The following is a 24,393-nucleotide window of genomic DNA, read 5'->3' as shown; positions in this document are numbered from 1 at the left end:
TATTTACTATAGATTGATCCTTGATATGAATTTATATGAACGTGTGTTTTATAAGTTTGTTTGGGATAAAGCCTGTCATTGGTTGTCATTACGGGTACTAATGGTTACAGTATGAAAAAATAGAACAAGGTACCACTTGATGTACACAAAAGCTCCGTTGGTCGGTGATGCCAAAACTAAAAATAAATGGTTTTTCACGAAATTTCACTTGATTGGTTAGATTCGTTTGGGTCAATGTGGTGGTCTCAACATTTTATATGCAATACCCGGAATAGACCACGCTTCGGGTTACATGTAGCAACAGAGCAAAGAGCTACGGCGGCTGGGCTGGTATTTGACTGAGGTTAATATTATCGCCACGTAAACAGATACTTCTGATAACTTTTGGGGTATCATGCATCTCCACTTTCAGTTGTAAAAATTGTCAGTAACTTTACTACGTCGTTTGATTTATACCCAAAATGTTTACATTTGTCAGTTTAGGTATTTAGCACGCTGGTGACTAATAATATGTTCTATATATATTAGTTGTAGTGGGTCTTTGACTTACCAGCGTGCTTAATACCTATGGTCGGATTGAAGTTCTGACTGTAAGTTACAAAGTTACAGTTATAAAGTCCAGTGTTCAGTTTAGCTGTTTTGTATACTGAGTAGTGTAACGCTAATCTTACTGTATGATTTGTATCTCTCTCTATAATTTGGTGTCCTGCACATGGACAGAACTTAACAGTGAATTTACTTACATCATAATGGTACTATTTGAAGTACCCAGAACTCATCCATACTGATTAATATATAAAAAACAAACCTGTCAAAAGGCTATACCAGGTATATGTTGGTTCGGTTTAGGTGTCCGAGTTGGTGGGTCCCTTTCTATGTTACCATAAAGATTATGGAAATTAATTCTCATTCAATTATCCTAATTTAGTAAACATATAAGACTTCTATTAGTTTGCGTATTATCGAAGTTAAAAATGATATTTGTGTAGATCAAAATGGCTAGCCATCCGTCAGCTGCACCACCGACATACGAGGAAGTAGTGAATTCAGGGGCATATTATAACACAGCTACATCAAATTTACAGAGTGAGTATGGTCAGACTAAAGTATTCCATACATCATTGAATGTCATTATAATGGGTACATACAAAAATGTACATATTACAACATTGTCATGTCATAATTGGTAGTACATGTACTACATACAACATTGTATATCTTTATAATGTGTGGACAAGTATATGTACTACAACATCGTATGTCATTATAATATGTAGACTTGTATATGTACAACATTGTACGCCATTATAATGTGTAGACTAGTATATGTAATACAACATTGTACATATTTATAATGTGTAGACAAGTATATGTACTACAACATCGTATGACATTATAATGTGTAGACTAGTATATGTACTACAACATTGTATATGTCATTATAATGTGTAGACTTGTATATGTACTAAACATTGTATGTCATTATAATGTGTTAGACTAGTATATGTACTACAACATTGTATATCTTTATAATGTGTAGATAGTATATGTACACAACATTGTATGTCATTATAATGTGTAGACTTGTATATGTACTACAACATTGTACATATTTATAATGTGTAGACTAGTATATGTACAACATTGTATGTCATTATAATGTGTAGACTAGTATATGTACTACAACATTGTATATCTTTATAATGTGTAGACTAAGTATATGTACTACTACAACATTGTATGTCAATATAATGTGTAGACTAGTATATGTACTACAACATTGTATATCTTTATAATGTGTAGACTAGTATATGTACTACAACATTGTATGTCAATATAATGTGTAGACTTGTATATGTACTACAACATTGTATATCTTTATAAATGTCTGGTACATACACTACATACAACATTGTATGTCATTATATCTTTATAATGTGTGACTATAGTATAGGTACACAACATTGTATGTCAATAAAATGTGGTGATATATATTTTGTAGACTTGTACTATGTGAATACAACATTGTATATCATATGTAAAATGGTAGATAGTATGTTTGTACTGTAATACAAACATTGTATGTCTTTACAATGTGTAGATCTATAGTTATATGTACTAAAACAACATTGTATGTGTCATTACAATGTGTGAGACTTGTATATTGTACTTACAAATTTTGTATGTCATATTACAATGTGTAGACTAGTATATGTACTAACAACATTGTATGTCAATTACCAATGTGTAGACTTGTATATGTACTACAACATTGTTATGTCATTATAATGTATGGTACATACACTACATACATCATGGTATATTCATTTATAATTTGTAGGGACTAGGATCATGTCATTGTACTACAAACATTGTGTGTCATTACTATGTGTAGACTTGTATAATGTACTAAACATTGTATGTCAATGATAAGGTGTGTAGACTAGTTATTAAGTAAACTAAAACATTGTATGTCATTATAATGTATGGGGACATACACTACAATATCAATTGTATTTATTTATAATATGTGACTAGTATTTGTTCTACAACTTTAGTAGTTGTCAGTACATTGTGTAGACTTGTATATGTACTACATACCATTGTATGTCATTATAATGTTGGTACAATACACTAATACATCATTGTAAATCTTTACTTAATATGTAGACTAGTATATGTATGTAGTGTATACACATTGTGTGTCATTACAATGTTAGACTTGTATATGTATACTTACATCATGAGTTTGTCATATTTAAATGTATGGTACATACACTACATACATCATTGTATATCTTTATAATATGTAGACTAGTATATGTAATTGTACTACAAACATTGTATGTCATTACAATGTGTAGACTTGTATATGTACTACAACATTGTATGTCATTACAATGTGTAGACTTGTATATGTACTACAACATTGTATGTCATTACAATGTGTAGACTAGTATATGTACTACAACATTGTATGTCATTACAATGTGTAGACTAGTATATGTACTACAACATTGTATGTCATTATAATGTGTAGGAGACTAGTATTTGTAATAAACATTGTATGTCTTTTTATGTGTTGTAGTCTAGTATATGTAATACAACATTGTATGTCCATTACCTAATGTGTAGACTTGTATCATGTACTACACATTGTAGTGTCATTATAATGTGTAGACTAGTTTAAGTAATAATACAGCATTGTATGTCATTATAATGTATGGTACATACAACTACATACATCATTGTATTTCTTGTATAATATGAGTAGACTAGTATATGGTACAGACAACATGTATGTTCATTACAATAGTGTTAGATACTTGTATATGTACAACATTGCGTATGTCATTATAATGTTGTAGACTAGTATATGTATCTACAACATTGTATCTATCTTATATGTGTAGGACTTGTATTGGTACCAACATTGTATGTCATTATAATGTGTAGCCTGTATTTGTTCTACAAACAGTGTATTATAATTACTAATGTGTAGACTAAGTTTAGGTACCTACAACATTGTATATCATTATAATGTGTTAGACTAGTATATGGTTACTACAACCATTGTTTATCTTTATAATGGTGTTAGATAGTAATATGTTAACTACAACAATTGCTATTATCATCTATTAAAGTGTAGCTAGTATATGTACTAAACATTGTATGTCGTTATAATGTGTAGACTTGTATATGCTACTATCAAACACTGTAGGGTGTCATTACAATGTGTAGATGTATATGTAAACATACAGCATTGTATGTCATTATAATGTATGGTATCATACACTACATACAACATTGTTATGTCATTATTGTTGGCCGAGTACTACAACATTGTATGTATTTATACTCGGGTATAATTAGATTTATGCAGTGTTTTTTTTAATTACTGTCTGTATAAACTGGGGTTGCGGCAAAGTTACTTTGGGACTTCTATTTTGTGTTTTACTGAATAAATATTATTGATGGAGAAAATAAGGAGGGATTAAGGTTTCATATTATCAAAAGCTTGTTTTGAAATTAGGCATAATCCAAATTTTTCTGTAGGTTATTGATGGTGAAACATAATAAAAATTGCATTGAAATTTTCCAACAAATCAATCTACCATCATTGTACCCACAATATTTGTTTCATTTGTTTTGTAGATGATTGTATCACCTCTGCAGAGATATCTGTAATCATTTTTTTTCTGTTTTGTAGATGATTGTTACCACCTCTGCAGAGATAATCTAGTAATTCTTTTTTTCTGTTTTTGTAGGATGATTTGTACCACCCTCCCTATGCAGAAGATAATTCTGTAATCATTTTTTTTATAATGTTTTGTAGATGATTCGTACCACCTCTGCAGAGATACTCTGTATCATTTGTTTTTTTTCTGTTTTTGTAGATGATGACCACCTCTGCAGAGATTATACTGTCAGATCCTTATTTTTCTGTTTTGTAGATGTGTGCTACCACCCTCTGCAGAGATTATCTGTAATCATTTTTTTCTGTTTTGTAGATGATGTACCACCTCTGCAGAGATTATCTGTAATCATTTTTTTTCTGTTTTGTAGATGATGTACCACCTCTGCAGAGATAGATCTGTAATCATTTTTTTTCTGTTTTGTTGATGATGTACACCCTCTTGCAGTAGATTATCTGTAATCAGTTTATTTTCTGTTTTGTAGATGAATGTACCACCTCTGCAAAGTTATATGTAATCATTTTTTTTCTGTTTTGTAGTTGATGTACCACATCTGCAGGAGATTATCTGTAATCATTATATTTTTCTGTTTTGTTAGAAGATGTACCACCTCTGCAGAGATTATCGTGTAATCATTATTTTTCTGCTTTTGCTAGATGAGACTGTACCACCCTCTGCAGAGATTATCTATAATTCATTTTTTTCTGTATTGTAGATAGATTGTACCTCCTATGCAGAGATTATCTGTAATCTTTTTTTTTTCTGTTTTTTAGATGAGGAACTACCTCCTCCTTATGTTTATGACAACTTTGTCTCAGACAACAATGTGTAGACACCCCATATGTATACAGTATCAACTGGGGGTGCACAAGAATTGTGGTGCCTCCTCCTTCTGCATGATCCCATCCCTCCAAAACCGAGTACCCCAGTACATAGACTCCTCGACCTGCAGCAAACATGATAACAACTCCACCCCAGTGTCAAATTCTAGACCACAGCCCAATACCCAAAGGGCTCGAAGACTATCCTTTAGTGACAAGAGTGTTCTCCGATTTTTTCAAACAGTAAGTATTATCAAATCAATAAGATATGTTTCATTAGCTAAAGCAGCTTTCGTACTTGAATGTTTTATAATTAATACAACCACAAATGTTTAGCATTTAATGTGTACTACAACATTGTATGTCATTATAATGTGTAGACTTGTATATGTACTACAACATTGTATATCATTATAATGTGTAGACTAGTATATGTACTACAACATTGTATGTCATTATAATGTGTAGACTAGTATATGTACTACAACATTGTATATCATTATATAATGTGTAGACTAGTATATGTACTACAACATTGTATATCATTATAATGTGTAGACTAGTATATGTACTACAACATTGTATGTCATTATAATGTGTAGACTAGTATATGTACTACAACATTGTATATCATTATAATGTGTAGACTAGTATATGTACTACAACATTGTATTCATTATAATGTGTAGACTAAGTATATGTACTCAATGTAGTGTAGACTAGTATATGTACTACAACATTGTATATCATTATAATGTGTAGACTTGTATATGTACACACAACATTGTATGTCATTTATAATGTGTAGACTAGTATATGTACTACAACATTGTATATCATTATAATGTGTAGACTAGTATATGTACTACAACATTGTATATCATTATAATGTGTAGACTAGTATATGTACTACAACATTGTGTGTCATTACAATGTGTAGACTTGTATATGTAACTACAACATTGTATGTCATTATAATGTATGGTACATACACTACATACAACATTGTATGTCATTATGATTGGCAGTACTACAACATTGTATGTATTTATTACTGGGTATAATTAGATTTATGCAGTGTTTTTAATTTATGTCTGTATAACTGGGGTTGAGGAAAGTTACTTTGGGACTTCTATTTTTGTGTTACTGAATAAATATTATTATGAGAAAATAAGCAGGGATTAAGGTATCATATTATCAAAGCTGTTTTGAATTAGCATAATCAATTTTTCTGTAAGGTTGTGGTAAACATAATAAAATTGCATTGAATTTTCCAAAAATCAATCTACCATATTGGACCCAATTATTTTTCATTTGTTTTGTAGATGATGTATCACCTCTGCAGAGATTATCTGTAATCATTTTTTTTCTGTTTTGTAGATGATGTACCACCTCTGCAGAGATAATCTGTAATTATTTTTTTCTGTTTTGTAGATGATGTACCACCTCTGCAGAGATAATCTGTAATCATTTTTTTCTGTTTTGTAGATGATGTACCACCTCTGCAGAGATAATCTGTAATCATTTTTTTTCTGTTTTGTAGATGATGTACCACCTCTGCAGAGATTATCTGTAATCATTATTTTTCTGTTTTGTAGATGATGTACCACCTCTGCAGAGATTATCTGTAATCATTTTTTTTCTGTTTTGTAGATGATGTACCACCTCTGCAGAGATTATCTGTAATCATTTTTTTTCTGTTTTGTAGATGATGTACCACCTCTGCAGAGATTATCTGTAATCATTTTTTTTCTGTTTTGTAGATGATGTACCACCTCTGCAGAGATTATCTGTAATCATTTTTTTTTCTGTTTTGTAGATGATGTACCACCTCTGCAGAGATTATCTGTAATCATTTTTTTTCTGTTTTGTAGATGATGTACCACCTCTGCAGAGATTATCTGTAATCATTATTTTTCTGTTTTGTAGATGATGTACCACCTCTGCAGAGATTATCTGTAATCATTATTTTTCTGTTTTGTAGATGATGTACCACCTCTGCAGAGATTATCTATAATCATTTTTTTCTGTATTGTAGATGATGTACCACCTCTGCAGAGATTATCTGTAATCTTTTTTTTTTTCTGTTTTTTAGATGAGGAACTACCTCCTCCTTATGTTTATGACAACTTTGTCTCAGACAACAATCTACCATCTGTAGACACCCCATATGTATCACAGGGGTCATCAACTGGGGGTGCAGGAGCAAGAATCTTTGTGGTGCCTCCTCCTTCTGCACCCACTGATCCCATCCCTCCAAAACCGAGTACCCCAGCTACATCTCCAACTCCTCGACCTGCAGCAAACAGAACCCCTGATAACAACTCCACCCCAGTGCCAAATTCTAGACCACAGCCCAATACCCAAAGGGCTCGAAGACTATCCTTTAGTGACAAGAGTGTTCTCCGAGAGTTTTTCAAACAGGTAAGTCATTATCAAATCAATAAGATATGTTTCACCATTGCCAGCTAAAGCAGCTTTCGTACTTGAATGTTTTATAATTAATACAACCACAAATGTTTTAGCATTTAATGCTCATTTATTAGAACTCCAGTAGGCTTGTAAAATGACTTCTCTCATTTTAAATCTTGAATTGTTCTGCATAATAGTGATGATCTGCAATTTAAAATCACTGGTATATAATTAAGTTTTCTTTGTTTTCATACCAAATCTGGCTTTCTGATTGGCCAATATTTTTTTTGCATACCACTATGAAAAAAAAATCCGAGAATGGCGCGAAACCCCGACGTTATTGTGACGTCACAATAGCGATGTTGATGTTGCGTATTGATTCGGAAAAAAGAATCCCTTGAAAAACCACTATAATGTTACATTTAAACATACTTCATTTTATCAAATAGAATACAAAAGTAAGTATAAGTATTGATGTCACTATTTTTTAATTTTATCGGGTTATGAAAAAAAAAATATTTGCAAACTTTTGTGAGAATCCGCTACGCGGATTCACACAGTTTGCAAACAAATTTATTTTTCATACCCCGATAAAATAAAAAAAAATAGTGACATCAATGCTTAAGTAAAAACAAGAAAATCGGGCAAATAAGACAGGGCTGTATTTGCAGCAGTTTGCAGTCAGAACCCAGTAGGAATAAAGATTTCTATATGACACTTTTAGTACATGTATATAATGGTAACTTTTGAGTAACCACAAACAAATGTTGTCACTCACATTTTTCTATCAGATAAAAAGGATGTGTTACCCCTGGTTACCACTATGGTATAGATTTGTTTACTATTGGTTGCCCCTGGTTACCACTATGGTATAGATTTGTTTACTATTGGTTGCCCCTGGTTACCACTATGGTATAGATTTGTTTACTGTTGGTTGCCCCTGGTTACCACTATGGTATAGATTTGTTTACTATTGGTTGCCCCTGGTTACCACTATGGTATAGATTTATTTACTGTTGTTACCCCTGGTTACCACTATGGTATAGATTTGTTTACTGTTGGTTGCCCCTGGTTACCACTATGGTATAGATTTATTTACTGTTGTTACCCCTGGCTACCACAAAGTTGGCGGGGGATATACAAATGGGTTCCGTCCGTCCATCTGTCTGTCCGTCCGTCTATCCGTCCGTACGAATGGTTTCCGGAGCATAACTCTAAAACCAGTAGAGATATTTCCACGAAACTTCATACACACATTGGTCTTATGGTCTAGTAGTGCCTTTTGCTATTTTTAGGTTTTCATTTTTTGTATTTTTTCCGTAACCATGGAAACATTGCTGAAAATATCATATTTTTGTACCAGGTTCGTTTCCGGAGCACAACTCTAAAACCAGAAGAGATATTTCCACGAAACTCCATAGACACATTGGTCTTATGGTCTAGTAGTGCCTTTTGCTATTTTAAGGTTTTCACTTTTTGTACTTTTTTCTGTAACCATGGAAACATTGCTGAAAATGGCAGAGTCTTGTGTAAGAATCGTTTCCGGAGCACAACTCTAAAACCAGCAGAAATATTTCCATGAAACTTCATAGACACGTCTTATGGTCTTGTAGTGCCTTTTGCTATTTTAAGGTTTTCACTTTTTGTACTTTTTTCTGTAACCATGGAAACATTGCTGAAAATGGCAGAGTCTTGTGTAAGAATCGTTTCCGGAGCACAACTCTAAAACCAGCAGAAATATTTCCATGAAACTTCATAGACACAATGTTCTTATGGTCTAGTAGTGCCTTTTGCTATTTTTAGGTTTTCATTTTTTGCACTTTTTCCGTAACCATGGAAACATTGCTGAAAATATCATATTTTTGTACCAGGTTTGTTTCCGCAGCATAACTGGAAAACCGGTTGAGAAATATGCACAGATCTCTATAGGCACATTAGTCTTATGAACTAGTAGTGCCTTTTGCTATTTTAAGGTTTTCACTTTTTGTACTTTTTTCTGTAACCATGGAAACATTGCTGAAAATGGCAGAGTCTTATGTAAGAATCGTTTCCGGAGCACAACTCTAAATCCAGCAGAGATATTTCCATGAAACTTCATAGACACATTGTTCTTATGGTCTAGTAGTGCCTTTTGCTATTTTTAGGCTTTCATTTTTTGCACTTTTTCCGTAACCATAGAAACATTGCTGAAAATATCATATTTTTTAGCAGGTTCATTTCCGGAGCATAACTCTAAAACCAGCAGAGATATTTCCACGAAACTTCATAGACACATTCTTTTTATGGTCTAGTAGTACCTTTTGCTATTTTTAGGTTTTAATTTTTTGCACTTTTTCCGTTTCCATGGAAACATTGCTGAAAATATCATGGTAAATGGTAAATGTTACTTTGCAAAACTCCACCCATCTTTGTGTATATAGTCTAATATAAAGGCTGTATACCTGATTCAACAATTGCAGCCCCGCTCTACTTGAATTATACTCCATCTTTCTTTAGCTCAACTTCCTTTTTCCTGTTTTTTTTTTATACACATAAGTATCCACAATCAAACTTACTTCAGCTTTGATATCTACATTGGCGGGGGATCTGAATGACTATGTCCTTGTTATATTTTACATGTTACACTGGTTATCTCTATGTTACAGATGTACCTGATTCTAGCAATACAGATGGGAAGTGGTTTAGCACTTGGGGCTGGAATTTATAGCAGGTTAGTTGTATATTTTAGGTCACCTGCCCGAACGACCTGTGAGCTTATGTCAAGGTGCAACGTCCGTCGTCCGTTAACTTTTCACAAAACTCCCTACTAGTCATGAATGACTTAATGGATTTTGACCAGATTTGACCTGAAGCTTCCTTGGGTGAAGGGGAACCAATTTTGTATTAACAGTGGGTCTTGTCCCAAAGGGCATGAGAGACAGGGCCCAAAAGAAAAAATATAGCCAATTCTTTAAAATCCATCTTCTTTTGTAGGAATGAAGCCAAGGTATTTGGTTCTGTTTTGGTCTGAAGCTTCCTTGGGCGAAAGGGGACCAGTTTTGTATACATGTTAGGTCAGAGCAAAACTGAAGGCTCTGTGTGACAACAGATGAGTAGGTTGTTTGGTCTTTTGATGTATATAAAAAGGGTTGAATAATGCTGCACTGTGACATATAGAGCTTTAAAGTTGGGCACCACTGTCTCTGTAATCATCAAAGGAGATCTCAGCAGGCCTATTTTTTTCTGTCATCATGCTTTGACGGTAGTTGTGTGCTGTGCACCATCTGTAAACTTTTCATTCAAGTAACTTCTGCTCAATAAATGATAGGCCCAGGGTTCTCTTATTGGGCCTGTAGCCATCCTCAATATACTCCAAGGGTCACATTGACGTTATATCCACCACCTGGACTATCTCATTGTAAAATTTGAGTCAATTCGGAAGAAAAAAAGTGACCAATCACAGGCCTGCTGAGACTTCCTTTGGAGATTACAGAGAAAGCGACATTCAATTTCAAAGCAGTGTTTTCTGAGAAGTTTAAGGGTGACAAAATATGTATTTGTTCATATGAATGACCTTGACCTTCACTTATTTAGGTCACAGGGATTGAACAGACTACACTCTTTAAAGACTTAATGTGTACTTCAGTTCTACTTTATACAAAATGAATGTATGTTCCAATGTATTAATAGCCAAATGACCGTTTAGCCTATAGGGTCTCCTGTATCCTCCTGAACTGCCTTCAGTTTTGCTATGACATGTTCCTGGGGATGGATACATCCACAGTGATAGTAACCCCAGGAGTATCAAGGAGGGCTATCTTAAGGTAGCTGTTAGATAGTTGGGTAATATATTAATTTCAGATTGAAATATGATCAGTATATAGGATATCATGCTTCTGAACATCATTTGTCTTTTGCTTTCAGTGAGCACATCAGGAACCATATAGCAGAAGATTCTACCTATTTCAATGTGGCAATGTATGTATATATAATAAAGATATAAACTTTATTTATTTTACATCTATTGAGAAACAAGTTATACATTTTATGTAAATCACTCTCGATGGCCCAGATGTAAGTGTGCTAGAGGTCTTAGTGTGGGAGGAAACCGGCGGAGTAAACCCACATAATCGGGCAGGTGACCCCTTACCTTTTCACGTCCGTGCTGGGATCGAACCCCGGCCGGCTAGGTGAAAGCCGAGCGACTTAACCACTACACCACCCGACCAGCCTATGTATCTATAATCACAGTAAGGTCTGACTGCATTGTAACTTGTATACCTTGTATTTATATAGTTGAGTTAATTCCAATACAATAGTGTGGACTTGCTTGTTTATCTGAATATATACAACATTGTGCTTGTAAACACACTTCACAATCTATACTTACCTACAGGTATAGATAATCCATACTACCGGTACATTCTATGTAAATACAGAATTGTAAAACATTCTAAAAAATTTTTTTTCAGTGGCATACTTTTTGCTGCAATATTCTTTACCTGGACCATGACAGATATAAGGAAAAAGAACAAAATTGCTGCGTTTATCTTCTTGATCATTTTTGTAAGTACATGTATACATTTTATACCTACAATATTATATTTATATACCTTCGTATGGTTGGCGATTGAAAGAAACTCTTTCGTGAACAATTGCCCACAAACCAATTTTATTAAAACTAAATGTTATTAATGTTTAAACAATATTAATGCAAACGTTGTCCAGAAGAGGTGTATAGCAGGACTTCCTTTTTTATCCAAAACGGTACTACATGTACAATTGTTCGTGAAAGAGGTCCTTTCCATGTCCATCTTTCTTTAAATATGAATTCCTGGTACAGCAACTTTTCAGAAAGTATTAAAGAATTTTTTCTCAAATTTAACACTGGATCCAAATAGTTGTACAATATTATTGAATTTTAAAATGAGGGAAGAAAGAGATTCAATTAAATAAACAAACATATTTTGAATTTTAAAATGAATTAAAAAATAAACCCAATTAAGTTAACATATATTAAATGTGCAAAGCTAGGAAAAAATGAACCCAATATGAACACATAATGTTGTTTAATTTTCAGATCACTGAAAAATAAGTTCAATATTGTATCAAAAGGAATCAAAAGGGTTAATAGAGAAAAGTAAAGCTAATGAGGTAAAATCAATCAGTCTGTTATTGAAGTAATATTAATTATTAAATGCTGAATGCAAATAGCCCACTAGCATATCTGATTGTTGAACAGTTATTGTAACAATGGTTTAAGTCTCCTAGAACATGTTTGCTATTCACAGTTTATTTACAGCTAGTCACTGTAGTGAGATGTTATTTTTTTCAGACCCTGATTTTGTCCTATGGAATAATGACAGTAGCCTGGTTAGTATTAGTGAACACTGTATGAAGATATAAACACAAAAATTGCCTGTCTGTGATTATAATTGACCAAAGATTTTGTATTGTCTTCAGGTCATCAATAACAACATAACATCAATGTGTGGAATCATGCATTACATCATATCATAATCATATGAATAATGCCCCTGGTTGTACTTTTATATGAATAATGGCCTCAAGTTGTACTTTTATATGAATAATGGCCTCAAGTTGTACTTTTATATGAATAATGGCATCAAGTTGTACTTTTATATGAATAATGGCATCAAGTTGTACTTTTATATGAATAATGGCCTCAAGTTGTACTTTTATATGAATAATGGCCTCAAGTTGTACTTTTATATGAATAATGGCATCAAGTTGTACTTTTATATGAATAATGGCATCAAGTTGTACTTTTATATGAATAATGGCCTCAAGTTGTACTTTTATATGAATAATGGCCTCAAGTTGTACTTTTATATGAATAATGGCCTAAAGTTGTACTTTTGTATGAATAATGGCCTCAAGTTGTACTTTTATATGAATAATGCCCTCAAGTTCTGCTTTTATATGAAAAATGGCCTTAAGTTCTGCTTTTATATGAAAAATGGTCGTAAGTTCTACTTTTATATGAATAATGACATAAGTTCTAATTTTATATGAATGATGCCTTCAAATAGTACTTTTATATGAATGATGCCCTCAAGTTGTACTTTTATATGAATAATGCCCTCAAGTTGTACTTTTATATGAAAAATGCCCTCAAATTATACTTTGATATGAATAATGCCCTCAAGTTCTACTTTAATATGAAAAATGTTCTCAAGTTCTTTTTTTATATGAATATTGCCCTCAAAGTTCTACTTTTGTGTGAATAATGCCCTCAAGTTGTACTTTTATATGAAAAATGACCTCAAGTTGTATTTTTATATGAATAATGCCCTAAAGTTGTACTTTTATATGAATAATACCCTCAAGTTGTACTTTTATATGAATAATGCCCTCAAGTTGTACTTTTTTTATGAATGATGCCCTCAAGTTGTTTTTATATGAAAAATGACCTCAAGTTCTACTTTTATATGAATAATGCCCTCAAATTCTAATTTCATATGAATAATGCCCTCAAGTTCTGATTTTATATGAATAATGCCCTCAAGTTGTACTTTTATATGAATAATGCTTTATTGCACATACAAGTTTTTGGTTAGCTACAAGTTCAACAAAAATATGCTATGTGAAAATGTTTTTCCAATACAAATTTTAAATTTCTGATGAGCTTGTTTCCTGATGACTAGTTCAAACACAGTGCTGTGGTGATAAAGATATGTTTTATTGTCTCTTTATAGTACTTCTAGGAGCACCATAGTATTGGTTTGGGCTGGTATTACCTGTGCTCACAGCATAATTATCCAGATATTTATTCTACAACAGAAGGTAAGTGATTGTACTGTCCTTATCTATCATGGATTATCTCCCTTATTCTGTACGACACTGCATCCTTTTTTGGTCTGCAAATTTTAAACATCATCTCCAAAGCTACTAAACCTTATTTGATGGACTTTAGTAGATACAATCTTCCCATTGTCAATGACAGTTATAACTATACAGTATCCCCTTACAGGACCTCTGTGTTGGGCCTATGTTACATTAACCCTACAGTATCCACTTACAGGACCGCTGTGTTGGGCCTACATTACATTAACCTATACAGTTTCCCCTTACAGGACCTCTGTGTTTGGCCTATGTTACATTAACCTATACAGTATACTCTCACAGGACCTCTGTGTTGGGCCTACGTTACATTAACCTATGTAGTATCCCCTCACAGGACCTCTGTGTTTGGCCTATGTTACATTAACCTATACAGTATCCCCTCACAGGACCTCTGTGTTGGGCCTACATTACATTAACCTATACAGTATCCCCTTACAGGACCTCTGTGTTTGGCCTATGTTACATTAACCTATACAGTATACTCTCACAGGACCTCTGTGTTGGGCCTACGTTACATTAACCTATGTAGTATCCCCTCACAGGACCACTGTGTTGGGCCTACGTTACATTAACCTGTACATTATCTCCTCACAGGACCTCTGTGTTGGGCCTACGTTATATTAACCTATACAGTATCCCACTTACAGGACCTCTGTGTTTGGCCTATGTTACATTAACCTATACAGTATACTCTCACAGGACCTCTGTGTTGGGCCTACGTTACATTAACCTATGTAGTATCCCCTCACAGGACCACTGTGTTGGGCCTACGTTACATTAACCTGTACATTATCTCCTCACAGGACCTCTGTGTTGGGCCTACGTTATATTAACCTATATAGTATCCCCTCACAGGACCACTGTGTTGGGCCTACGTTACATTAACCTGTTCATTATCTCCTTACAGGACCTCTGTGTTGGGCCTACGTTACATTAACCTATGTAGTATCCCCTCACAGGACCACTGTGTTGGGCCTACGTTACATTAACCTGTTCAGTATCTCCTTACAGGACCTCTGTGTTGGGCCTATGTTACATTAATCAACATTTTAAATGTATTCTAGGATTGCCTGTGTAGTTATTGAGTTCCATATGTTTTATCTTTGAACCTCTGTTAAAAAAATTTCACGAGATGCAATGTCTACTGAAACCATCACTTTATATTTTCAGATTGCCTTTACTCTAATAAATGGGATGATCTCTACGTTTGTGACAGTGGTTGGTTTGACGGGGATCACCTGTTCATTCCTTGACCCGGTAAGTAATGCTGTTGTAATGTTTAAGTCAAACCAGATTATAAACCATGCAGCCACATCCACAGCTTTTACTGGTAATCCATGGCTATGATATGTCATTATCCCCGCAAAATGTGTTTGCGGGGGTTATTGTTTTGGGCTATGTCTGTCCGTCTGTCCAAGATCCTTTTTTTCCGACTATAACTCAAAAACTGTTCAACGCAGCACCATGAAATTTTCTGAATATATCAGACAAGTGCCGTAGTTGTGCCTTTTGCTATTGCGGACCTTCCATTTTTGGATTGTTTTCCGTTACCATGGAAACACATAGTCAAAAATACCAAATTACTGTTTCCTTTTGTTTCCAGACTATAACTCCAAAACCTTTCAACACAGCTCCATGAAATTTTCTGAATATATCAGACAAGTGCCGTAGTTGTGCCTTTTGCTATTGCAGACCTTTCACTTAGTCAAAAATACCAAATTACTGTTTCCTTTTGTTTCCAGACTATAACTCCAAAACCTTTCAACGCAGCTCCATGAAATTTTCTGAATATATCAGACAAGTGCCGTAGTTGTGCCTTTTGCTATAGCAGACCTTTCATGTTAGGTGTTTTTTCTGTAACCATGGAAACTTTGTCAAAAATACTAAATTACTGTCTCCTTTTGTTTCCAGACTATAACTCCAAAACCTTTCAACGCAGCTCCATGAAATTTTCTGAATATATCAGACAAGTGCCGTAGTTGTGCCTTTTGCTATAGCAGACCTTTCATGTTAGGTGTTTTTTCTGTAACCATGGTAACTTAGTCAAAAATACTAAATTACTGTCTCCTTTTGTTTCCCGACTAAAACTCCAAAACCTTTCAATGCAGCTCCATGAAATTTTCTGAATATATCAGACAAGTGCCGTAGTTGTGCCTTTTGCTATAGCAGACCTTTCATGTTAGGTGTTTTTTCTGTAACCATGGAAACTTAGTCAAAAATACCAAATTACTGTTTCCTTTTGTTCCAGACTATAACTCCAAAACAGTTCAATGCAGCTCCATGAAATTTTCTGTATATATCAGACAAGTGCCCTGGTTGTGCCTTTTTCTGTTTGGTCCCTTCAATTTTTTGAATGTTTTCTGTTATCATGGAAACTCAGTCAAAAATACCAAATTACAGTTTCTTTTTGTTACCTGCTGTTATTTTTTTTTCAGTTTTACAGTACTTGCATACATTTAAAGTTATACTTGAATAATTGTTACTTTGTGGGTTTTATTCCAACTGCGGGGCGCGGAGGATACCGCCACGCTTTGTGGCTCCTTGTTAAATCTTTGATCCATCTCAAATTTCTATTTGTCATTGAAGTTTGTTACTCTCATTTCAGAGAAATTCTACGAGGTTAAGTTTCACAGATTTAAAATTGTATGGAAATAAATATCAATTGAATTGTTTAAGATACTGTAAGTTTTATTGTGTATATATAGAGAATACATTGTAAGTATCTTAAGGTTTATTTTGGTGCAAGACTTAGGAAAACTGAGATGATGAGGCAGAACCAAATCATCATGGCTTTCTGTGTCTAGCACATAAATAAAAACTTAAAAAAAAAGATACTAACCGTGTATTCTGTTTATCCTGCAACGATTTCCTGATAAAAGATATTCTAAACGAAAGCAAACAGTCGGTTATTTACTTTGTTTCGCTCAAAGCGAGACGTTTCTTTGATGCGCAAGAAAAGATTCATGTACTAAACCGAAAGATTGTGTACTCCTTTTTACTACTACCTTTTTATGGAAAATATATCTAAGGGCCTTCACAAACAGTTCCAGTAATTGTTCAGTATGTAATATTACTGAAACAATATGGAAATAATAGGAAAAAAAACAACAATACTGGTAATTACCCATCAAAGAATTACTTTACGATAGGTAACTTTAGCCAAGAAAAAACCACAATGCCACACAGTTTCGATATCGTAAACATGACTTAATTACAATGATTGTGACATTACTCTTTAGCAAGACTAAAGGATGTTTCATTCACCAGAAGGTTAAAATTCAGGAACACTGTAGAAAAAGTTCCATCAGATGTGGTACAAAGTCACATGATATTATTGACAGATAAAGCTTTTCGTATTGACGGATAAAGCTTTTCGTATTGACAGATAAAGCTTTTTGTATTGACAGATAAAGCATAAGATTATCTGACAGTAGTTATTTGTCAGTATGTGCGGAAGTTGCAGGATAAAATTCAACATCTGTTGAGTCATTGTAATACATAGAATGGCTTTGTTTTTCCTTCTTAGACTGAATGCGCACTGGGAGGAGTAATTGCCCTTGTCTTCAATTGGGTAAGTGTTCAGATGTTATAATGAAGTTTGTTTTATATCTCACATATAATTTTGCTTCTTTAATAGAAAAAGGCATATGGTAATTGTAATTAGCCTGGCATCTGTGTTGGTAAGGTTTTCATCTCAGAACAGATGAACCATGTCAGCTGAGAACAGATGAACTGTGCTATCTGAGAACAGATGAACCATGTCATCTGAGAACAGATGAACTGTGTCATCTTAGAACAGATGAACCGTGTCATCTTAGGACAGATGAACCTTGTCATCTTAGGACAGATGAACAGTGTCATCTTAGGACAGATGAACCATGTCTTTTGAAAACAGATGAACTGTGCCATTTGAGAAGAGATGAAACCTGTCATCCGAGAACAGATGAACCGTGTCATCTTAGGACAAATGAACCCTGTCATCTTAGGACAAATGAACCGTGTCATCTTAGGACAAATGAACCGTGTCATCTTTGGACAAATGAACAGTGTCATCTGAGAACAGATGAACTGTGTCATCTGAGAACAGATGAACTGTGTCATCTGAGAAAAGATGAAACATGTTATCTGAGAACAGATGAACCATGTCATCTGAGAACAGATGACCTATACCATTTGAGAACAAATTAACCGTGTCATCTTAGGACAGATGAACCGTGTCATCTTAGGACAGATGAACCGTGTCATCTTAGGACAGATGAACTGTGTCATCTTAGGACAGATGAACCTTGTCATCTTAGGACAGATGAACAGTGTCATCTTAGGACAGATGAACCATGTCATCTGAGAACAGATGAACCATGTCATCTGAGAACAGATGAACCATGTCATTTGAGAACAGATGAACCATGTCATCTTAGAACAGATGAACCATGTCATCTTAGAACAGATGAACCATGTCATCTTAGAACAGATGAACCATGTCATCTTAGAACAGATGAACCATGTCATCTTAGAACAGATGAACCATGTCATCTTAGGACAGATGAACAGTGTCATCTGAGAACAGATGAACCATGTCATCTTAGGACAGATGAACCATGTCATCTTAGAACAGATGAACCATGTCATCTTAGAACAGATGAACCATGTCATCTGAAACATGAATCATGTCATTGAACAGATGAACCATGTCATCTGAGAACGATGAACATGTCTAAACAGATGAACCATGTCATCTGAAAACAGATGAACCATGTCATCTGAAAACAGATGAACCATGTCATCTTAGAACAGATGAACCATGTCATGAGAAAGATGAAACATGTATGAGAACAGATGAACCATGTCATCTGAGAACAGATGACATACCATTTGAGAACAATACGTGTCATCTTAGACAGATGAACAGATCTTAGGACAGATGAACCGTGTCATCTTAGGACAGATGACTGTGTCATCTTAGGACAGATGAACCTTGTCATCTTAGGACAGATGAACAGTGTCATCTTAGGACAGATGAACCATGTCATCTGAGAACAGATGAACCATGTCATCTTAGAACAGATGAACCATGTCATTTGAGAACAGATGAACCATGTCATCTAGAACAGATGAACCATGTCATCTGAAACAGATGAACCATGTCATCTTAGAACAGATGAACCATGTCATCTTAGGACAGATGAACCATGTCATCTGAGAACAGATGAACCATGTCATCTTAGGACAGATGAACCATGTCATCTGAAAACAGATGAACCATGTCATCTTAGGACAGATGAACCATGTCATCTTAGAACAGATGAACCATGTCATCTTAGAACAGATGAACCATGTCATCTGAGAACAGATGAACCATGTCATCTGAGAACAGATGAACCATGTCATCTGAGAACAGATGAACCATGTCTCTGATGAACCATGTCATCTGAAAACAGATGAACCATGTCATCTGAAAACAGATGAACCATGTCATCTTAGAACAGATGAACCATGTCATCTGAAAACAGATGAACCATGTCATCTGAGAACAGATGAACCATGTCATCTGAGAACAGATGAACCATGTCATCTGAGAACAGATGAACCATGTCATCTGAAAACAGATGAACCATGTCATCTGAGAACAGATGAACCATGTCATCTTAGAACAGATGAACCATGTCATCTTAGAACAGATGAACCATGTCATCTGAGAACAGATGACTCATACCATCTGAGAACAGATGAACCATGTCATCTGAGAACAGATGAACCATGTCATCTGAGAACAGATGAACCATGTCATCTGAGAACAGATGAACCATGTCATCTGAGAACAGATGAACCATGTCATCTGAGAACAGATGAACCATGTCATCTGAGAACAGATGAACCATGTCATCTGAGAACAGATGAACCATGTCATCTGAGAACAGATGAACCATGTCATCTTAGAACAGATGAACCATGTCATCTTGAACAGATGAACCATGTCATCTGAGAACAGATGAACCATGTCATCTGAAAAGAGATGAACCATGTCATCTGAGAACAGATGAACCATGTCATCTGAAAACAGATGAACCATGTCATTTGAGAACAGATGAACCATGTCATCTGAAAACAGATGAACCATGTCATCTTAGAACAGATGAACCATGTCATCTGAGAACAGATGACCCATACCATCTGAGAACAGATGACCCGTATCATCTGAGAACAGATGAACCATGTCATCTGAGAACAGATGAACCATACCATCTGAGAACAGATGAACCATGTCATCTGAGAACAGATGAACCATGTCATCTGAGAACAGATGAACCATGTCATCTGAGAACAGATGAACCATGTCATCTTAGAACAGATGAACCATGTCATCTTAGAACAGATGAACCATGTCATCTGAAAACAGATGAACCATGTCATCTGAGAACAGATGAACCATGTCATCTTAGAACAGATGAACCATGTCATCTGAGAACAGATGAACCATACCATCTGAGAACAGATGAACCGTGTCATCTGAGAACAGATGAACCATGTCATCTGAGCTACAAGACCCGCGTCCATCCTTTGGAGTTTTATTCTGATAATAAATACATGTACATTGTTACTATTCAGTCAGTAATGAGAATGTCAAGGTGTTCTATAGAAAACTTTTACTATTATTTTCAGTGGGTGATTATTTTCATCTGGTGTATGGTAGATGACAGAAAGAAGTACAACCACAAACCAACGGAGGCCCCAGCTCTACAACCATTCTTATTCGGGGGCATCTTATGGTTTCCTTTGATTCTGCTTGGGATTTTGTTCTGCAAGTTTGAATGGTCAAAATATAAATAGAGCATTGTGGAGTGTTCTTTTGTATGAATTTGACAATCAAATAGATATGGTAATCGGTTACTGACATTTTACAGAGACAAATGTAATGTGTTTGTTGATAATTTCATAAGGGGCCACGGTGGCCGAGTGGTTAAGATGTACCAATATATTACCACATGCCCTCGACCTCTGGGTCGCAAGTTCGAATCCCATGTGGGGCAGTTGCCAGGTACTGACCGCTGGTCAATGGTTTTTCTCCGGGTACGCCGGCTTTCCTCCACCAACAAACCTGGCACGTCCTTAAATGACCCTGGCTGTTAATAGGACGTTAAACTAATCAAACCAAAACAAGAATGGTCAAAATATAAATAGAGCATTGTGGAGTGTTCTTTTGTATGAATTTGACAATCAAATAGATATGGTAATCGGTTACTGACATTTTACAGAGACAAATGTAATGTGTTTGTTGATAATTTCATAAGGTAACTCTTAGAAATCATCAGGTATAAGCCATCACTAGGGCCGCCAGGAACCTTAAATAGACTCATACTTTAAGTTCGAGGATGTCATGATAAAATGGCAGCCTCCTGTGGATATTTGTAACACATTTTGACATTGCAATTTTTTCGAAATGCAGGTAATTATATTAAAATAAGTGTCTTAGGTGTGTTCAATTCAATCGTTTCAAATTTTTCATTTTTGCTCACCAAAGGCTTACAAAAACTCAAAACTTAATTCTTATAATAATGGAAACTCATGACAGATCCTTTATTTATGAATTTTGCTCGCCATGAAGCATAGAAATAAAAAACCCATATGAATTGAGCTTTCATTTTAGATCTAATACATATGTAAGTACCTAAGAATCATGAAATTGACCATTTTGTATAGATACTACCATCAAAACATAACGGGAAGTTATGTAACCTTTTCGAGGCTATGATGGTTGTTGAAAATAAATTTACATTATAATAACTTTTCCGTTTAAAAAAATGTTAATTGAATTGATAAAATTAATATGTTTTCTCTCCCAAATAGATATGCTCAAAACCGGTAATTCTTGCAGGGAAACATTGTTGTGGTTATGGAAATTTTATGTATTCTTATTGTCATATTGCCACATTGTGGTTAAATTTTCCTATTTTAAGTAACAATGTTACAATTTCGACCTGCATATATTCCGCCTTTGCATATAACAGAGTTAGCTTACTTTGTGGGTAGACATCCATTGTGACATCATTCTTTTGTGGCTGAATTCACATTGTTTTCTCCAAAAAATATCATGTTGTGTTCGCAAACATATGACGTCCAAATCAAAACCTACCCGCAAGCACAGATAACTCTGTAATATGCAAATATAGAATATCATATATCATTTGCAGGGATCATTTTGGAGAGGAACTTGTGGCAATTGGCCTCTACATTTCAAAAATAACCAGTATTATTCAGGAAATTTCTGTGACTGTGAAAATCCCGAAAATGAACCTTGCGTTTTTTTCAGTCAACATAATCCCGGTACATGTATAAGGTAAACAGTAAAAGGATTTTGTTAGCATTTTTAGTCCAAAAAGGACCCATTCAAACCTGTGTAAAACAAGGGTTAATGTTCAATGGGGTTTACTAAGCATACTGGACCAGCAGGTTCACTTGACAGAAACACATTGGAGTGTTTGTCTATATTGTTTGTTGTGATAACTGTTATTGTTATTTACATCCTATTGTTGATCTGATACACATTTATACCCTTATACTTAAGCTTTAATTAACTAGGTTTAATTTTGTCTCTGAAGATTTACAATTCACAGCTGCTTACTTTTATCAAAATAGACATGAAACTGTCATTTATTGTCATTGTTTTTGATCCATGTTTTATTCCTAGAAAATGCTTTATTTTGATGAAATCCAGCATGTATTCTTTGGAACATAATTTGTTTTATAAATGATTATTTTAAATGTTTTTGCCATATTTATTTATTCTTTACTCTATAACAGACTCTGTAATACTCCTGTATACAAGCTTGTATTCCTATGTGTGCCCAACCATCAGTCCCGATTTAGACTTGTACTGTTCTGTTATACCTGTACTTGATCAGTCCTGATTTAGACTTGTATTGTTCTGTTATACCTGTACTTGATCAGTCCTGATTTAGACTTGTATTGTTCTGTTATACCTGTACTTGATCAGTCCTGATTTAGACTTGTATTGTTCTGTTATACCTGTACTTGATCAGTCCTGATTTAGACTTGTAATGTTCTGTTATACCTGTACTTGATCAGTCCCGATTTAGACTTGTATTGTTCTGTTATACCTGTACTTGATCAGTCCTGTACTTTGATCAGTCCCGATTTAGACTTGTATTGTTCTGTTATACCTGTACTTGATCAGTCCTGATTTAGACTTGTATTGTTCTGTTATACCTGTACTTGATCAGTCCTGATTTAGACTTGTATTGTTCTGTTATACCTGTACTTGATCAGTCCTGATTTAGACTTGTATTGTTCTGTTATACCTGTACTTGATCAGTCCTGATTTAGACTTGTAATGTTCTGTTATACCTGTACTTGATCAGTCCCGATTTAGACTTGTACTGTTCTGTTATACCTGTACTTGATCAGTCCCGATTTAGACTTGTATGTTCTGTTATACCTGTACTTGATCAGTCCCGATTTAGACTTGTATTGTTCTGTTATACCTGTACTTGATCAGTCCCGATTTAGACTTGTACTGTTCTGTTATACCTGTACTTGATCAGTCCGATTTAGACTTGTATGTTCTGTTATACCTGTACTTGATCAGTCCCGATTTAGACTTGTACTGTTCTGTTATACCTGTACTTGATCAGTCCTGATTTAGACTTGTATTGTTCTGTTATACCTGTACTTGATCAGTCCCGATTTAGACTTGTAATGTTCTGTTATACCTGTACTTGATCAGTCCCGATTTAGACTTGTACTGTTCTGTTATACCTGTACTTGATCAGTCCCGATTTAGACTTGTACTGTTCTGTTATACCTGTACTTGATCAGTCCCGATTTAGACTTGTATTGTTCTGTTATACCTGTACTTGATCAGTCCCGATTTAGACTTGTAATGTTCTGTTATACCTGTACTTGATCAGTCCCGATTTAGACTTGTAATGTTCTGTTATACCTGTACTTGATCAGTCCTGATTTAGACTTGTAATGTTCTGTTATACCTGTACTTGATCAGTCCCGATTTAGACTTGTATTGTTCTGTTATACCTGTACTTGATCAGTCCCGATTTAGACTTGTATTGTTCTGTTATACCTGTACTTGATCAGTCCCATGA

The 24,393-nt window shown here is 34.6% G+C and overlaps 1 protein-coding gene across 3 annotated transcripts; it reads left to right on the top strand.

Moving 5' to 3' along the window:
* The first annotated feature begins 246 nt into the window (after nucleotides 1-246).
* Nucleotides 247-22,923, top strand: LOC138320517 (protein lifeguard 1-like). 3 transcript variants are annotated; one of them, XM_069263529.1, is made up of 11 exons: nucleotides 247-343; nucleotides 990-1,086; nucleotides 7,113-7,441; nucleotides 10,075-10,139; nucleotides 11,333-11,386; nucleotides 11,881-11,974; nucleotides 12,744-12,781; nucleotides 14,128-14,215; nucleotides 15,446-15,532; nucleotides 17,802-17,846; nucleotides 20,936-22,923. In XM_069263529.1, the coding sequence occupies exons 2-11, from the start codon at nucleotides 996-998 to the stop codon at nucleotides 21,101-21,103; spliced, it is 1,059 nt and encodes a 352-aa protein (XP_069119630.1). In that variant the 5' UTR covers nucleotides 247-343; nucleotides 990-995; the 3' UTR covers nucleotides 21,104-22,923. The 3 variants fall into 3 exon arrangements, with proteins under 3 accessions (XP_069119630.1, XP_069119632.1, XP_069119631.1); XM_069263530.1 differs by having other exon boundaries at nucleotides 315-423; XM_069263531.1 differs by lacking the exon at nucleotides 11,333-11,386.
* The last annotated feature ends 1,470 nt before the right edge of the window (nucleotides 22,924-24,393 follow it).

The sequence above is a fragment of the Argopecten irradians genome, chromosome 4 (genome assembly GCF_041381155.1).
Source record: "Argopecten irradians isolate NY chromosome 4, Ai_NY, whole genome shotgun sequence".
NCBI lineage: Eukaryota > Metazoa > Mollusca > Bivalvia > Pectinida > Pectinidae > Argopecten > Argopecten irradians.
This window is presented reverse-complemented; position numbering and strand designations above follow the sequence as displayed.